Here is an 18328-nt window from a genome sequence, read left to right as displayed (position 1 = left end):
TAGAAAAGCGAAAAAAACCACAAAAAAATCGTGAAAATGCAACTGAGAATAAGTGACATTCCATCGTGTGAGAAGTGCATGTCCAACTTGAGAAATTATAAAAAAGACAAACAAACAAAATAAAACAAATTGTACAATATAATTATAATGAATACACAACATTTAAATAAAGAACAAAAAGTAAGCAATTAGTCTTTTATAAATGGGTTGCCTTGCGCTATAAAAGTGGTAATTATATTTTAGTGGCAATGATTATAGTCAGATTTAAAGCTAACTGAGTAATTACCAAAATTAAAAAATAAAAAATTATCTAACTATCGGTATTGACCGCTTTTCTTAGAAACAAACAAAGCTAAAAACTTTAACAAACACCATAGTGCAGTAGATATTTATTAATACATTTTTTTTATTTAACTTTATTTCATTTAATTTTCCAAAAACCTATTCGGATTTTAACTTGGGTGTTAGGTTTATGTGGCGAATATAATAAATTTATTTTATTTATATTTATTAAATCTTGTACGAAATCTTGTAAGAAAACCTACTGTGTTAAGTAATGCGAAACTGATTGTTTTTACATGTATCTGTAAATTCAAATGTCAAATCGATGTACATAGCCTGTAAAATATCTTTACATTTTACAAAACTATCTGAAAAACCGGCTGATTGGGCTTTCGGAAACCCACGGCATCTAACGGCAAAATCACCTGGGCCAACAACAAAATGTGCAACACCGCCGCTGCCGCTGCAGCTGCCAACGTCGACGTCGCTGCAACTGCGCCCCGGGCAGCGACATCGGCATTTATTTATCTTTGCGTTGGCAGCAAACTTTTCATTCATTCGTAGCGCTCGCAGAAAAGCGAACGTGTGTGCTCGTCGCCGCCGTGTTTTTCTTGCTTTTCTTGTGTTTCCACAATCTTCTGTTGCGTTTCGCGGTCTTCGTGTATCTTTTTTGAATTTGTTCTTTTTTTGTTGCTGTGCTTCGAGATATTCTTGTATTAATTTTTATCCGCTTGGTGTTTCGGTTGCTTTTCTTGCGCATATTTCTAAGCATCGTAACTGTTTGCTCGTGGGTCTGAAGCATTTCATTTGCACAACAAACAATGTGCAAATATTTGGCCGACATTTGACTACACTAAAATAATTATAATCAGTGACAAGATAAAAAATAGCTCGCTGATGATCCACAGATAACACGGCGCTCTACGATGTAGATCTGCATAAGCAGCACACAAAGAGTGACAACCAGTCGTCGAGTGGAGGAGACCCACATTCATCACATTCAGTTAATTATTCGGAACGATTCGCAACGGTTGTGGGTTCCAGCTACATAATGTAAGCTCTATCAGAAAGCACAGAAAGTTCGGCAGAACTTATATTATTAGTCAAATAGTTAATGTAAACATTAATTATAAATTGTGAATTTAACTTGAAGTGTCTTCGATGCTTGGCTATTTATGGAACTTCGACTGTCTTGGTTATGATGCGATGGCATAGAAAGTGCACCAGCTGAAGCCGGAAAAGTTGCCAGCCCAAACACGTGCTTAAAAAACTGGAAATAGCACATCGTTAGAGCCTAATTTATAGCTAACAACAAAATAGTGTGCCTTGAGCAGCAGAAACACAGGTGAGTAGCTCCCATTTCTGGATTCCCATTCCCATATCCATTCCCATTTGGAGCTTCCCTTCTCCTGTCGATCATTTGCAATTCCAAGTTGCACTCAAACTACTTGACAATGCTGAAATTTCAATTGCAATTTACACTTTCGCTTGTATACATTACCACCGACGAATAAGTTCCATTCGAAGCCAATTACTATCAATTGAAAAGGGCGCGAGCCATTGATGGAATCGAAGCTAACGGTTTTGGATTCTATTAGATCAGGGCCACTGCACTGAGCCAAAAGCCATGAGCTTGCAAATGAAATTATAAACAATTTCCTTATATAGTGTTCAGAGTTATATAGTTACTGCATTGTGATAAGAAACATATAAACATTTCTGTAGCACTTCAATGTTGGGTTTTCTATGAGTGTATTCCCTGTTGAATCACAGTTTAACCCTTGGCACGCCATCATTGTGTCACTGTAATTACTGTTATTCGAATCGGGTTCGCTTAACTTTCGTGTTTCATATCGCTTGCATAAGTCGCAAATCTGGATTTTCTGGGAAAATTAAGTAATTTATTTTGCTTAACAATTAAGCCAAATTAGTTGTTACTCCCAGGATCTGCGTTGCAAATACTACTCTTTCTCTTATCTGAATCACTAGTCATAAGCCAAATCACGCTGATCGTGCTGATCAGGAACAAAGACGGCATTGGTATTTCCCCCCCATTTCCTAGTCAGATTCGAACTTCAATCCGAAACCTCCCACTCCGATTGTCCAATCATATTGGAACACTCATTAGATCCCAAGTTGTTCAGCGGATGATTACTGACAGCATCGATAGTTAATTGCACAACGTGATTATGACAGCCGCCCGCCCGCTCACCTTTCATTGAATCCAACAAACTTTGGGCTCATTAAAATATATTCATCCTACGATTTATGGCTTCACCGCTGCGTCTGGCCTTGATAGCCCAAGTCAATTTTTGAAGAATTGTGTAAATTTGCCCCGGGCACACAATGTTTCCATGTTCTGAGTACCGATACACTTGAACCCCTGTCAGTCTAGAGTCTAGACTCTTGGGGGAAGATCTGGATCTGTTGGCAGAACCTTTGGCCGGGGGCCGGAGGCCTGAGGTGGCTGCCACTTGTTTCGAGATCCAATTACGCAGCTCAGTAAGTCAGTGGCCAGAACGTGTCAAGTGTGAATTACAAAGCCCTGAAACTGCGGCTGGTAAAGGAGCATCACTTAATGTGTTTTGAAATAATAAAGGGCTGTCATTAAAACTCAAAAGTGTCACTGGCCTAATTGTTTAAAACTTCAGAGGGAAGAGGATAATAATATATAAATTTTAGGCAGCAGGAACGAAGTTAAATCTGATTGGTAATGGTTATTACTTCTCTCTTTTAGATATGTATTTATAATGTGTTATACCACTTTTGTTCATTGGTGAATGTTTACTGTTGAGAAGTCTTAAGTTATGAAATGAAGATACACACCGTTTCCCCAACTTTGCCCCAGATTCTTGCAGTGTATAGAAGAAATGCACATTGCCAGAGAAAGATCGCTTCTGTTTGGATCGGTTGAGGCGGTTAAGCGCCAGCCCCAGCTGTTTGGGCCAAAAGCTTCAGGTTCGCAAGCTTTTACCGCGCCACTTATTAACTGGTTTAAACAATTTCCCCTGTTTGGGTTTTCCGTTTGCGTGACTCTTCCGCATCTGCATGTGAGTCTGGGCGAGAGTGGCACCAACTCAAACAAACAGGGCGAAGATCAAAAGCCATTCGCTGCTAGACACGATCGTAAAGCATGATCCACTTTTACAATTAGCCAGAAATATACCTGCAGTTGGCTAAATACAAGATCTTTACGATGCCCAAATTGCTCGACAATGGACGGTTTGAGCCGTAAAAAGTATCTCATTAAGCAATTAAGGGCAATGCAAGAGGGCACAATAAACGGAATAAAATGACTCCCAGTGCCGCAGAACGTGCCAATAATACTAAAGTATTACTTTTTATCGTGGAGATACGAAAGCACACGATGGTTTTTCCCCCAACGACGACGATACGATGAGATTGCGTGGGGAAATGGGGGAATTATGGGGAGTGGAGCATCAAAGTTTCCTAATAGATTGGCGTTGCGCTTGAGGAAATTGTCGTCGTCGGGTCGCAAACTAATTCCAGCTCAGACCGATCGCTCTACTACTCTTTCACTCTCCGATTTTCTCAGAGCCCCCCGCCCTACCACTTTCTCACTCTATATATGCTTGGCCCTCTCTTTCTCTCCGGCGTAAAAGCTCCGATCGGATCGTGCTTGGGGCGTTTCGGTTGGGGCTTGTGATTTCAGTTTCAGTTTTGAAGATCACTCGTTGCGAAGCGGACGCTTAGCACAGCGAAAAGAGAAAGCTGAAGATATAATTTGCCAAGCCAAATAAAAAAAATAACACATTGATCTTTACTTCGAACTCTGTAACACTTGAGTACTTAAATGTGAATAAATATTGAGCTCAATCCAACGAAGTCGGTCGACAAAAACGAAGTGACACCGCGCATAGCCCAATATCAATGTCATGCGATCGTGAATACACTCGATCGTTCCAAATCCGGGGTCAGAAGCTCTCCGGCTGATTAACACTCCGCATCTACGCGCCGAGCGAAATAAATGAAAATAAACAAAAAACAGGCAAACACACAAATACGACAAATACGGCAAATACGAACAACAACAAATTGGCAGAAACGCGCGGAATATAGATAAACACGTTTCCACAAAAAGGCGATCGGAGCAAAAACAATTTAACCAAATAACAAATAACACAAATTGTAGTCGCTTTTGTTATTCGAATACTGTACACGCGCACACGCATTCGAAATTTAAGGCCCTGTGTCTGGCCATTACCAAATATGTCCAAAAGCCGAGCTTGAGCTGAGATTGCGGCGAGTGAACCAGCTGGTAACCCGAGCAGCCGTGACCACAGAAAACTCATTAAAGATACTAGATATCCACATAGATATATAACCCACTACCCATATACTCGTACTGTACGCCATGGAGCGTTCGCACAGCTGTAGTAATTTCGAGGGCAGGACGGGGGCCAAGGTCGTCGATGGAGCAGCGGAGCAATTGGCCGGCAGCAGTGAACACCTGCCCAACGCCCACTTTCCGCCCAGCAAGCCGCTGCGCAGGCGCAGAAAACTGCAGCGACAGCAGAGTGCCGTGGACACGGATGACATGGAGTATGCCGCCGATCTGGAGGAGAATGCCGATCCGGATGGAGAGAACGTGTCGCCCGTCGCCTCCTTGCCCATGCGCCACATAACTGCCACCAATACCCGTTGCCTGCGCCACGAGGAGTCCTTCGAGTCCTCCAGCACAGCGCCCGAACTAAGTCCGCAGGCCCAGAGGCAACAGCGCTTCAGTAGAGTGCTCCTGCGGGACAGCTCCGCGTCCGTACAGTCGGACTCGAGTCGGTACTCCAGCGTGGATAGCTTGCTGGAGGCACGCAAGCCAGATCCCGAGGCCATACTCATCAACCTGGGCTTTGGACCGCTCAGCTCCGAGGATATGCTGTCGCGGATACCACGAAGGTTTCTTAAGCCCTCGCAAGTGCCTGGAATCGATACCGATGCCTTTGTGCACAGACTGACTCTGGCTCGATCCCTGGCCGATTCGAGTGTTCTGGGCTACAGGGGTCTAACCGGAAATCCCGACATGCCGCCCTCCTCCATCGTGGCCAGCATCATGAAGCGATTCGAGGTCAACCATCATCGGAAAAACTCCATGGGCTCCATCAAGCCCAGCATACAATAAGGCCCATTGAATTCTTAGCCATACTTCATAAGTTAGTCAGCCAAATAGAGGACATATGCTTACGTTAATTGTTGCCAAGCGGGGTTATGGGCGACCTCTGACCTCAGACCTTTGACCTGTGACCCATGTGATCGTCTTGTCTTGTCCATTAGTCCTTACAAGTGCCGCGTACTTAGCTGTTTATCTGTAATACTGTATTATTGTATTTGTACTTCCTCCCAACTATTGTGAACTCGTTTTAAGCATGTATTAAAGATGATATTTTATGAGACATTTTAAGTATTTGCGTTTTTCGGTCTATTTATGGTTATGGTGCCATTCGAAGGCGGCAGGTTTAAAGGCCTAAATTTAAATAAAACATGAGAAGCTTGAAGTTTGCAGCAGATGTTTATATACAACACAAAACAAAACCATACCTTAAGCATTCCAGTTTCAAAAGACTCGAAACGTTTAGGAATTTTAAAGTTTTCAAGAACATAAACCAGAAGTTTCCATTTCAAACACAATACGCAATAATTGCCGTTCAGTTAAGGGGACTTTGTAACTGGTCAAAAGTTAACCAGAGTATTTAATTAAAAAGAGCTTTCCAGAGTTATATAATTAGCACCAATAAAAACATTGAAGCCTTTCAGGTAAACAAGATTTCCAGAGTTTCAAGTATTTGAGTTCGCTTCCAAGAACCCGACGTTTCTACTTCAAGACTACTTCATAATGTCTGCGTCACTATTAAATTTGATGATTGTTCATGTACATAGGTCGAACAAATTTATTTGCGATATAAGTACATATGTACATATTTACATATTAGGGTTTACTAATGCCCACAGACACATATTCATGGTGTTTGCATTGTTTATGATTTTTTTTCTTATCTAAAGTCGGTTTCTGAGCGAGGTTTTATTAATAGCCAATGACTTGGCATCTTGAGTCGCATGCCCCAAGCAAAGCAAACAATAAAGACGTATGTACAATATGTACATATTTGGGTACAGCTGGGAACGGAAAGACCCATAAGGGATTACAAAGTCTGCGGCACTCGGATCGCTTATTGATTTCAATTGCCCGCAATTGTTTACATACACGACTCAAGACGTGCTCACCACGGGAGCAGGGCATGCAAAAATATTATTTGCTCTACATTAGTACACATGTTGGGTTATTATTGGGCCCTAACCCCTTTGACCCGCTTATTCGGATGCCAAACAAATATGGTATAGCCGCCTGATAACCGATAATGGCATTTGCGCACATTTGTAACACCTTGAAGGCGACGCACGGTTCGCAAGGAATTTCTAATACGTCCGCATACAGCTACGGATAGACTTCTAGGTTGTAGGATGATTAAATCTATAGGGAATATCATCAAAATATCTAAGTTTACATTATGACATTACTTGGCATAGTATCTTCACTTGATATATGCAAAAAACTAAAAGTAAATTTTAAAATTTCGAAATAAAATAAAATTCTCATTATATTCTTCACAGTATACATTCGCATTTTAAAGTTAAAGTTAAAAACCATTCAATTTCAAAAGAGACTTCTGGTAACTGTTCGTAATTGCTTAAAAGCACAGAAAAGTATGCACCAAAATACAGCATACAATTCTAATTAGAACTGCTTAGTTAAAAAATACCATTTCTTTATTCAGCATTGACTAAAATATTCTTTCTAATACATAAGTAGCCTATAATTTATAAAATGAATGTGGAAAAATGCCCTGACTAACAGATACTCAGCATTCTTTTTTTATTGTTTTACATATAACCGAGAAATGCGGCAACTGTTAACACTTAACACCTGCAGTACTAGAAGTTATATTTGTAAAGTTAGCTTGCAAAGCAAACATTTGTATATTAGCTTCAATAATGTGCTGCGTTAATTACGTGAGTTTTCTAAGAAAAATTTATTGGTTAGCCCCTATTATTTTGATCGCGCCTGTTACTATGCATACAAGTATATATGTATGTACTTACGTGAGTGTTCGCGCTTTGGGCATATCCAATAGATAACGGTTCTAGGTCTGTTCATCGGCACATGACTCGCTTTATCTATCGATGGGATGTAAATTAATTCCCAAACAAAGCAAATCACAGCAAAAGCAAAGAATGAGGGAAGAAAAGCGAAGAAAGCCATTGCCAAACACTTGCGAAACAGTGGGTGTGAATATTAGAAGACTAAAAGAGAGGGCGAAAAGCCCAGTTATGCGAAAACCATTCCGCGCTCCTCACACTCATTCAAAATTTGCAAGTTCAAGGCGGATAACAAAAAAGAGAAAAAGTAGCGACAGATGCAATGTGCATACACATATACATATGTAAATACGTATGTACATATGTAAGTACACGGGCAGACCAAGAATAAAATAATTGAGGACTACTCCGGAAGAATGTAAAAGAAAATTAGCAAACCAAAACGAAAAGAGGGTTCTTGCAAGAGCGAGAAATAGGAAAAACACCGAGCAAGTGCTATCGGCCATTTCAAATGTGTGTCAGGGCGTAAAGTTCTGCAAGCGCTTTGATTAATTTCAGTGCCTTTGGGGGCGTATGATTAATTAGTCTGTGTCACTTACCAGTAACTAAATATAAAATCACTAGCACAGTAAAACACAAAATACAAGACCTAAAAGAAATTTGGCGCCTTTTTGCTTTCAAATATATACATATCGGTATTAGCTGATGGCTGGACTGTCAGCACTAGCGCAATCGATAGATCGATATGTTGGCGTCACGCGTTAGGTCATTTTATAAATGCACACAAGCAAAGCAACAAAATGCTGTTGAATTAATTTGTTTTTTCTTTAGTTTACTTTCAAACCTCGCCGATCGTACTTAATTAGCACCTCACATTTGCGCCGTGCCGAATTGCTTAACTTATTCGTTACTTTTTTGCTTCCCTGTATTTCCGTGCACCATGGCAGACGTACTTAAATCTGCAGGAGAAATCGCTGGCCCTAAATCATGTCTGTGTGGACCACGGCCAACACTTCGGGCCTAGAGACGCCAATAAAGTCGCCGCTCACCTCGTCGGTGCTACGGACAGCGAGAAATTCAGCGGTGATTACCACTGGGAATCACCAGCAGCACCACTTCCAGCACGTTGTGGCCGCCGCCGTTGCAGCCGCCACTTCAGTGGCCACCGGTCACCAGTTCCAGCAGCAGTTCCCGCTGCACGCACATCCGCATCCGCACCCACAGCACCACAGCAACAGTCCCACGGGAAGCGGCAGCAACAGCAACAACAGCGCAGCGTTCCAGCGTACCAGCATCAGCAACTCGCTGCTGCAGTTCCCGCCGCCCCCGCCCCCTTCTTCACAGAACCAGGCGAAGGTAAGTTCAATAACAAATCAATTCCAATCCCCGATCTTCCCCCACTCCCACTCCCCCACCTTTAAAGCGATGCTATGGAAGCTGCTCTCTTGCAACTCTCTCTCTTTCTCTCTGTCTCTACCTTTTCCACTATCTCTCTCACGCGCTGACAACGGGCGCATTCAGCAGTTTAATCACGCCTGGTATCCCTAAGCTGTGACTTAATGATCGGTCACGAGATTTCTATGGTAAAATATATAGATCTCGACCATTAACTATTATATTAGATAAAAATCAACTTACGGTATTATTAGTAGATATTCAAATGCAGTTTCAATCATAAAGTTTATTTCATGTGCCATAAATTAGTCTACATTCTAATGTTTTCTTTTATGCGATTACAATTTGCGATTTCCCAATCAAAATAAAGCGAGGAAAGCACAATGACATTTGCTGAGTGGGCTGCCAGATTCAATTTGTACATTCTACATAATTTAGCTGCAGCTATATTTATATATTTAGGTGTCTAAAAACGATATAAAAAGGACATAAACTAATTTGTTGTACAATTGTATTGACAAAAATATTATTTGTAACTCAGTGTGCTTAAATGATAAAAAGGTAACTGAAAAGACCAAGTTTGCTGTCTGTTAATAGTCAATAATATACGTTAAAATGAATAAACTTTAATTGGAAATGGATATTCGAAACACGGTCGGTTAATGCTTTCCAGCGAGTTACTCGAAAATATATTAATGCATTTTACGAAACCTCGTGTAATTGCCATACTATGTTCTCCCAAAAACGGTGATAAATAAATCTGCTTCTAATTGCTAAGTTCCGTCGTAAATCACGTATTACTCATATCTGAATTCACAAACCCCTGCTGAATGCGCCCGTTCGATTAAGCCACGCAATCTGACACATAAACACGACCTACGTTTCAAGTCGAACAAGATCGCACAGACACTCGAAAGTACACACAACAACGAACATATGTATGTTAAATCACAGGTATGACGACTGAGTTAACTGGCGAACCTGCTGGATTGTTTTTGTTATTGTTATTGGCGTTCAGCACTGGCAATGAAATTGCAAATGGTCATGAACATATTGTAGAACCGGCGTCTAATTGGCTCCAAGAGTTGTACGTTTCTCTTATCGCGTCTGCTGTCCTCTTGTTTGTTCTTTTTTCATTTCACCCGCGATATTAAATACACGCACCCACCCACGAGCCCCACGAGCTGCAAATAAATGGAGGTGCTCCTTGGTCGGCGTCTCTGAAATCCAGGTGTGTGTTTGCATACGAATTTTGGCAGCGAAAGAAAATGAAACAGCACCCGCCAGCTGACACCTTCTGTTTTTTGTGCTGCTTTATCGGTGGGACTTATGTATTTATACTCACATTTCTTAAGTGGTTACATTTTGTTTATTTTGGAGGAAGTCAGGCGCCCGGAGAGCCCGAGCAAACTGGTTCCATTTGACAGGCCAACATTAACAATAAGCAGATTTGAAATTGTTTAAGGCCAAAAAAGGAGGCACTTTCCATCTCCATCGGCTCAGTTGTATCGACTTGTTTGGTTTCCCTGAGTTACGAATATGGAATATTATTTTAATCATTTTTTGTTTATTTTTGAGCTGGTTCTCAGTTTCATAGGCATGATCCTCCCCGTGTACCATATGTTTTCTATAAAAAGTTGCTTAAAGATAGAGAAAATCATTTTAGTATTGTGTTTATATGTTTAATAGTTCTGCGACGTTTCGAAAGAGCAGATGCATAAACTGCTGCTCCCACCTTACAAACTTTAAAGCCTCTGGGAGAAAATTAATTTCGTTAGAATGTCCCATGTAAACTTAGTTGCTGTAGATTACTTTGCCCAATTTATCTATAAAATAAAAAAACAATACAGATGTGCTTCCCGCCTCATTGGCGATGCAGTTCCTCCTACTGCTTCTTCTGACCTTCTCATCTGCTTATTCGAATGAAGGGAAGAAAGGGCTTCAGAGGACCCTCTACATAACGGACAATTATCACCAGAATGTGGTGTCCATACGGACGCGCAAACACGTTCGTTATTGGGGTGACAACCACTTTTGCGCCGGCTCCCTCCTCTCCGCCTGGTGGGTCGTCACCTCCGGCTGTTGTGTGAGCACCGTGCCGGAGAGCACCCCAAACAAGTCGAATAGTCGCAAGAATCTTAGGGTTGTGGTCTTCACCCCCAGTCGATTGAAGAAGCCATCTCCCAAGGACGTATTTCACGTTCAGAAGATTGTATTGGACGAGAACACCATTGGTGGCTGCTCCCAATTGGCACTGCTGAAGCTGGATCGCGGCGTTACTGGTCAAAGGTTTGCCATGATGCTGCCGGAAAAGGAGTTAAACAGAACATGGCTTTGCAGCTCTCTCGGATGGGGCAGGATTTACTACGTAAGTTATATACGGGAGGTGCCCCGCATTCTGTGCATTCTGTGTAATATGGTTTTTGTATTAAACTCCAGTAACTTGGTTCCAGGACGGACCTTACTCCAACGAGCTGCTCCAGATCAGAGCGCAGAAGATTTCGCCGTATAGCTGCAAGCCCGACTGCAACAGGTGTCTGTGCATGGGTAGCTATACAGGCAGGGGCAATATGTGTCAGCAGGACTTGGGCAGTCCGCTCTACTGCGATCACTTCCTGTACGGCGTAGCGCGGCGTAAAATTTGCGAGGATGAGGACTTCATGGTGTACACCAACATCTTCCGGAGCCGCAAATTTATCGAGGACACGTTGAGTGGGGCACCTTCGCCCAAGATCTCCTATGCCTTCGTCTACTTCTTTGTGAACCTGGTGCTAGCTTTTTCGTTTTCGGTAGTTTCATCTGCTTGGATATGTTAATATTTCAAACAGAAAACCGCAGGGTACATTAATCATACTTTAGGGATTATACAGAAGGAAGTGAAACTGTCTTTCAGTTGGTACAAAATATGTAAATTGAAGTACTGACTCATTTCTTTAATAGATTTTTTGCTTCAATATAATGTCAATAAGCTTGTTACCACCTACACATATTCTTGTCTGAGGATATTGACCCACAATTTGGCTTTTTGGAGTGTCGTGTCCGTGGGTTAGAGTGACTTTCCGTCTGTGGATTGGATCTTGACTTACTAGTTGAAGTTCAGGGTCGTGTGTGCGTGCGTTTAATCACTTGACTTGTCTTCCCCATTCATCAGTTGATGATCGCTGATCGATTGCCAAAAGTAGCAGCAGACACCGCCCCTCGCCCTTCCCCCCGACCGTTTCCTCTTCTCACCACCCCCTGTTACTTTTTGTTTTCCTGTAGTTTTGGTTTCGCCTCTTTCGATTCTTCTATTCTCTGGTAGCTAGCTCTCTTTCCGTTTCTATTTCTCACCCACTCTCTCTTTAAACGCTTTCATTGAAATGGTTGTTTTGTACAGTGCAACTTCGCTAACCCGAACTTTTGGTAGTTGAACTGAATAACTGTAATTTAAACAAAAATTAAACAATGGCCAGGATTGTATGAAACTTAGTTTTCGTATTATTTGCTGTTAAAATACCCATATTTTATAACTGAAAAACAACCAATGAAAAGAAATTTCTACAAATTTTGTTTATGATTAGAAGCTTTTCTTTTATTAAATTAATATTCATAATTTTGTATATTTTGTTATATATTTTGGCATACTTACTTTTTTTTCTTATTCCGTTAAATGTATCTTGGAAAATCGTTAAAAAATATCTTAGTATTTTATAAATACATTACAAATTCTTCTCTGTTGTAAGCAATAATTTTCTAAATGACAAAAAGTATGGATTTTTCAGTTCGTTGCTTGGGAAGTTGTACTGTCATAGTTCGATTGCCATTATAGTAGCTGTTGTTGTTTTTTTGTGTCATCGCAGGCCGCACCGTTCAAATTGATTGTCGAATTTGAATATACGTCGTCGCCGCCGCTCACCGCCGCTGTGCCGCCGCCGTACCGCCGGTGCTTACCGCTCAGGCTGGCCGCTCCGCTGGCAGAGCCGCCGTATCAGTTAGTTGTTAACTTGCCATCGCCGAAGGAACAAGAGGCGCGAAAAGCGAAACGCGGACGCAGAAATGAAATCGAATTGAATGTGCTGTGCACCGCGCACCTGAATTAAATTCGTGGCGGAAAGGCAAGAATTACTATTCGAATCGTCGTTTTTCTTGCGTGGCTCTTTTTTGCGGAAGTGTCGCCAGCATCCGCGACTTTTTCAGTTTTTTCTTAGCGTTTCGCTTTTCTCAGCTACAAGCATTACAGCTACAAGTTAGGGTACAACTCTTGTCCTCGGCCATATCAAAAAATATAACAAAAGCAATATGTGAAAAAGTCGGCAACAAGTGCCTGCGAAAAACTGTTTTTATTGACACATGTATTTTACAATTTATAAGACCCATAAATGTGGGTTTATAAATAAAAAAGTAAATATTTCAACGCACCCAAAAGACAGAGAGATTGCGGCAAAGAGAGAGGCTACAAATTTTCAGCGTGCGTGTGTGTGCCATTGTGGGTAATTGTTGATCAATTGTCATGTGCAAAAAAGGTAAAAACAATAACACCCAGCGAAAATCATTCAGCATCATCAATGGGAAGCATTGCAAAATCAACCAAGTGAAACGGAACCAAATGAAAATCGCTAAAAACAACGAGATTACAGTGACAAGTGGCAAGTGGCAAACGAACTCTCTCGAAAGATTGCTCTCCATCCGTACAGTGAATCGTCGTTACTGGAATTCAGCAACACGCGGGATAACTATGCAAAAATGTTGATGTGATTCACTTAACAAAAAAGCATACATAAAATATATATAAATGTTTTACAAACAAGTCCTACGAAATCCGAGAAAAAGCCACGATAACACTAAAGCTCAAGTTCAGCGATAAGTTGATATTTCAAAGGCTGCTGAGACCCAAGAACAATGGAGTGAAAAGTCGCCAAGATCAAGAGTAATAACATTAATATTCCAGAGACCCACAAACTGTAAAAGGTCGTCAATAAAATAAATATTCCTCAGCCCCCCGTTGAACGAGAGAAATACCCATGAAAAGGCCATAAAATCCATATCGCCCAGGTTCAAATGGTGAAGAAATGAATAATATAACTACCGCGAATCAAGTGCTGTGAACGGCAAATTGAATGGTTCTAAGAAAGTGCTCCATAATTGAGACAGGGCGTTGTCGATAACCAACATGGGACCTTAATGACCTGATGGAATATTTTTATTTATTAATAAATGCTAAATGCCAGACATTGGAAGTCAGCCGATCTGTGCGGTGCAACTTGTGGAGCCTAAGGATCGATATTTTCAGAGCCCAACCCATTTCAACTTGCTGAAGACCCTAAGAACTGAGATATAAGTAAGCTGGATTTTAACACTAGCATAGAAAACAGATCAGACTGTGTAGAGAATCAAAATTTAAGTTGGAGCGGATTTGTTGCTGTTCGCCAACTATGAATCAAGCATACTGAACAGCAAAAGATACATAACAAATTATATATCGTTTGCATTCTTAGCCAAGTTTTTATATAAGCTGGACCTAAGAACAAGCCAAATATTTATTGTCGTAAGGAGAGCAAAGAATTGATCACAATCCCTATCAATATCAGACTGATTATATTTGATCTGAGCGAGAAAGCCCAGTTTGAACTTGAGATAGAAGTCCATGCCACCCTTTGAAGAGGGGGAAATCAAGACAGAGGAGCAGGAGCAGATACCTCTAAGGCCGCCCAGACGCCAGAAGAATATGAAGTCAGCGGACCAAGAGGCCGCCCAACCGCCGGCGGAGGATCACGAGGAGGAGCAATTGCTGCCGGCCAGCGGGGCTGGCAGCCTGCGCTATGCCCGGGCCAATTTGAGCCAGAGCAGCCTGATGCTGAGCCACCAGCAGGGCTCCTTTGAATCGTCCACCGAGCGAACGGCGAGCAGTGAGACCCTGGATGTTATGCCGATATCGAGGCGCTACCAGGTGCATCCGCAGCCGAACCGCTTGGGGATTCGGCAGACACCCTCGGCCTTGGCGAGCGCACTGCATGCCACTGCCAGATTGGCGGCCAGTGTGGATGCCTATACGGCGGCGGCTACAGCCACAGCGGCAACCGGCGACTACGGCGATTATATGCGCCCGCATCCGAACCTCAGTCACGCCCAGCAGCAGTCCCTCACCCAGACAACCCAGGCAACCCAGCCCCTGCACCACCAGCTGCCCGCCCATCAACTGGGCAATCTGAGAGCGAGCAATTTTGTGGGGTCGTCGCGGTATCTCTATCACAGCCAGTTCAATTCGAATTCGCCGCAAACGAGACGCTTCACTGCGCAGCGAGACGGCTCGCCAGCATTCGCGGCTTCAGTGGCAGCAGCTTCAGCGGCAGCAGCTTCAGTAGTAGCACCAATAGCGCCACTAGCACCACTAGCCTCCATAGCATCGCCCCCATTTGCGGCACCGCCGCCGCCCTTTCAGTTGCGCACCTACCAACAGAACCAATCCTACCGCTTTCAGCCGCGCGGACACCACCGCACCGCCAGCAGCAGCATGTCGCAGTCCGGCGAGGATCTCCACTCGCCCACCTACCTGTCCTGGCGGAAGCTCCAGCTCAGTCGGGCCAAGCTCAAGGCCTCCAGCAAGACGTCCGCCCTGCTCTCCGGATTCGCCATGGTGAGTGCACCTAAAGTCTTACATGCACTTCTTAATTAAAAGTTTTCATACTCTTGATTATTAAGAGACACAATTTGATTAGAGATAGCGTGATGTCCCATCATTATTTTATAATTACAATACGTACATCTTTTTGCAACATAATTATACAAATTATTGTAACAAATTAGTTTATATAGACTTAATCGAATCTGTTAGAAAGCAATTAACTTATAGGCCCCCTGGAAAAGAATTAAAAATGCCCATTATAATTTACAGTTTGTAGCGAATGCGATTTGGCTCAAAAACCACATTAAGTTGGACATTTATGTGTACTGAAATGAACCCATTAGAAAATATTAGGCATTAATAGTTTGTTGCTATTTCGTGGACTAGAATTTAACTACTTTTTGCCCTTAGTAGAGTATGGTTTTAAGCCAACTTAATGTGCAGGGCCAGAAATGCTGGCAGAAACCACATAATCTTTTTATTTGGAAATGGCATTTGTTGATCACCACAAAAGGCAGAAAATGCCACCACGAACACGACATACACTGCCAAGCCAATTATTATCGCACTAATAAGAGTTTCCACTTGGCGAATCGCGCAACGAAATGCAATCTGCTACTTGTTTCGTTTGAGTGCCTATTTCCCTGCTCGCTGTCGTATTTAAGTAATTTCAATCATGACAGGGATATTGGGATATATATTTGTATATATCTATGCATATAGATATAGATGCAAATACATACATCAATAATTAGCCGTCTGTACCTTTGAATGTTCCTTACCAACATAATTATTTTCGATGCCGGCAGCAACAAATTGAGGGCCAACGAAATAGATTTTTATTCCCACTATCGTTGTCTTGGCCAAACAAGTCTGTTAGCTGTTTGCTGTGCATATATGTGTGTATTTTCACCCATTAATTATGGGTCGTTTAGGCATTCTCAAATTTGTATCATGTCGAAGAAAGATTTTCCCGAATAATGCGAAATATCAGCGGGAAAACTTACATGATACATTCGTTAGTTTCCCAGCATTGTTAAACTCCCACTTAATGTCTACAATTCCACACACGACACAGTACAAAATATATAAATTAATTAACTATAGCATGCGGTCCCTAATATTGAATTAAATAAATCAGTTAGAAAATGTGTAAGTATTGCAGGTGCTGAATTATTAGATTAATTAATTGAGTGGCGAGGTATTCATGGGTCTCTTTTTTGGTTCGTCAACTTGTTATGCATTCCACATGTACACCTAGCCTATTGAAGAATGGGAGGCGGGGAATTAGGGGCGGAACAGATAAATTAGTCCATTCCGACCATACAATATAAGAGAAAAGTTGCTTATTTGCCAATTTTGTGATTTTCTCACGAGAAATGGCTAATAATAATAGAGGCAATGCCGGGGAATCGTTTCGATTCCTTCCCAAATGAATTAAAAACCATTAATGACGGATTTCCCTTGCAATTCCCATAGGTGGCGATGGTGGAGGTGCAACTGGATCACGACACAAATGTACCACCGGGCATGCTGATTGCCTTTGCGATCTGCACCACCCTCCTGGTGGCGGTGCACATGCTGGCTCTGATGATCAGCACCTGTATCCTGCCCAATATCGAGACGGTGTGTAATCTGCACAGTATTTCCCTGGTCCACGAATCTCCGCACGAGCGTCTACACTGGTATATTGAAACGGCGTGGGCCTTCTCCACGCTGCTGGGACTTATACTCTTCCTACTGGAGATAGCCATCCTCTGCTGGGTGAAATTCTACGACCTGAGTCCGCCGGCGGCTTGGTCCGCATGCGTGGTCCTCATCCCGGTGATGATCGTCTTCATGGCCTTCGCCATTCACTTCTATCGCTCCCTGGTGTCGCACAAGTACGAGGTGACAGTATCGGGTATCCGCGAGCTGGAGATGCTGAAGGAGCAGATGGAGCAGGATCATTTGGAGCATCACAACAACATACGAAATAATGGCATGAACTATGGCGCCTCCGGAGATATTGTCTAGCACCACTTGGCGATCCGCAGGTGGATCGAACGAAAAAGACAGCGGCTCAGGGCAAGCTTCAGATTATTTTAGTGAAACACATATATTGTAAATTGTAGTTGATGGAAATTGTGATACGCGGAATTCAGTAGATTTCTACTATATATACGTGAACTGTATTGCGTGTGGATCGAGTGCTGTGGTCCTTTATTATATATATGGCAATTACAAAGCACGGATATTGACAATGATAAAAAGACCCCAATTAAAGCAATACTTCGAACCACCACGTTCGATGAATATTCCTCAAAAATTAGCTCATATTTGTTACATATTTATATTGCGTGTATTTTAAATTGTATGCCGTATTTTTTGGAACCATCCTAGGCAGTCTTCCCTTTTTACGTTTAAGAATAGCTTGGACACAACTTGATTGCTTGTCTTCGCCCTAATTTAATGTTAGGCCAATTGTGTATGCGAAACCGCGCTGTAATTTATACTGTATAATTTATGATTAAACCATTTTTCTATAAACGGTGTTGGAGTTTTATTTTTATCCGTGATACATAGGTGAACAATATATACAGAATTAATCTGCAATGTTGTATTTCAGAGTCATGATGTATTCTTACGCAGCGAGAAAGTAATTGTAATAGAAAATAATTTAAAATGTACTGCAACACAGTTTTATATTTATAGATATGCAAAGGAATTCCAATAATTTGGTAAAATATAACAGTCTATTTTCGATATTTACCCATGTAAGCTAAATAGCGCTGTAAATTATACGACTGATTAAACGATTTTTCTACTTTTACTTAACCGGAACAAACGATTTTCTATTGAGGCGATGTCTTTGGCCTCCTTAAGTTTGCGTGCCATCGCCGTAGGAAGTCAAATGGTGGCAAGACATGCTGCTAGGGGTCGATTAGACAAGTGACACCG

At 42.0% G+C, this 18328-nt stretch overlaps 3 protein-coding genes across 4 annotated transcripts; all 3 read left to right on the top strand.

Moving 5' to 3' along the window:
- The first annotated feature begins 830 nt into the window (after positions 1-830).
- Positions 831-18187, top strand: LOC6546716 (calcium release-activated calcium channel protein 1). Of its 2 annotated transcripts, XM_026981357.1 has the most exons (5): positions 831-1335; positions 1436-1627; positions 8340-8748; positions 15245-15400; positions 16868-18187. In XM_026981357.1, the coding sequence occupies exons 3-5, from the start codon at positions 8380-8382 to the stop codon at positions 17402-17404; spliced, it is 1062 nt and encodes a 353-aa protein (XP_026837158.1). In that variant the 5' UTR covers positions 831-1335; positions 1436-1627; positions 8340-8379; the 3' UTR covers positions 17405-18187. The 2 variants fall into 2 exon arrangements, with proteins under 2 accessions (XP_026837158.1, XP_015012113.1); XM_015156627.2 differs by lacking the exons at positions 831-1335; positions 1436-1627; positions 8340-8748 and having other exon boundaries at positions 12874-15400.
- LOC6546715 lies at positions 3752-5698 on the top strand. The gene has a single exon (XM_001974551.3). It carries the CDS (start codon positions 4658-4660, stop codon positions 5417-5419), a length of 762 nt encoding a protein of 253 aa, XP_001974587.1. The 5' UTR covers positions 3752-4657; the 3' UTR covers positions 5420-5698.
- On the top strand, positions 10344-12302 carry LOC26526462 (snake venom serine proteinase 8). The gene is given in 2 exon segments (XM_026981358.1): positions 10344-11166; positions 11168-12302. Coding segments are annotated over 2 exon segments (942 nt in total). The 5' UTR covers positions 10344-10660; the 3' UTR covers positions 11604-12302.
- Positions 18188-18328: the final 141 nt, after the last annotated feature.

Source organism: Drosophila erecta, unplaced genomic scaffold, assembly GCF_003286155.1.
Source record: "Drosophila erecta strain 14021-0224.00,06,07 unplaced genomic scaffold, DereRS2 tig00000092-arrow-pilon, whole genome shotgun sequence".
In the NCBI taxonomy this organism is placed as follows: Eukaryota; Metazoa; Arthropoda; class Insecta; order Diptera; family Drosophilidae; genus Drosophila; species Drosophila erecta.
Note: the sequence above shows the minus strand (reverse complement) of the source record. Positions and strands in the feature narration are given on the sequence as shown.

What these genes read in the sequence shown, in the direction of transcription:
- LOC6546715 (XM_001974551.3), top strand. Translation starts at nt 4,658, where the DNA reads ATGGAGCGTTCGCACAGCTGTAGTAATTTCGAGGGCAGGACGGGGGCC.
- LOC6546716 (XM_015156627.2), top strand. Translation starts at nt 14,411, where the DNA reads ATGCCACCCTTTGAAGAGGGGGAAATCAAGACAGAGGAGCAGGAGCAG. An exon ending in TGCTCTCCGGATTCGCCATG is followed by an intron (nt 15,401 to 16,867) that starts GTGAGTGCACCT and finishes CAATTCCCATAG; the next exon opens with GTGGCGATGGTGGAGGTGCA.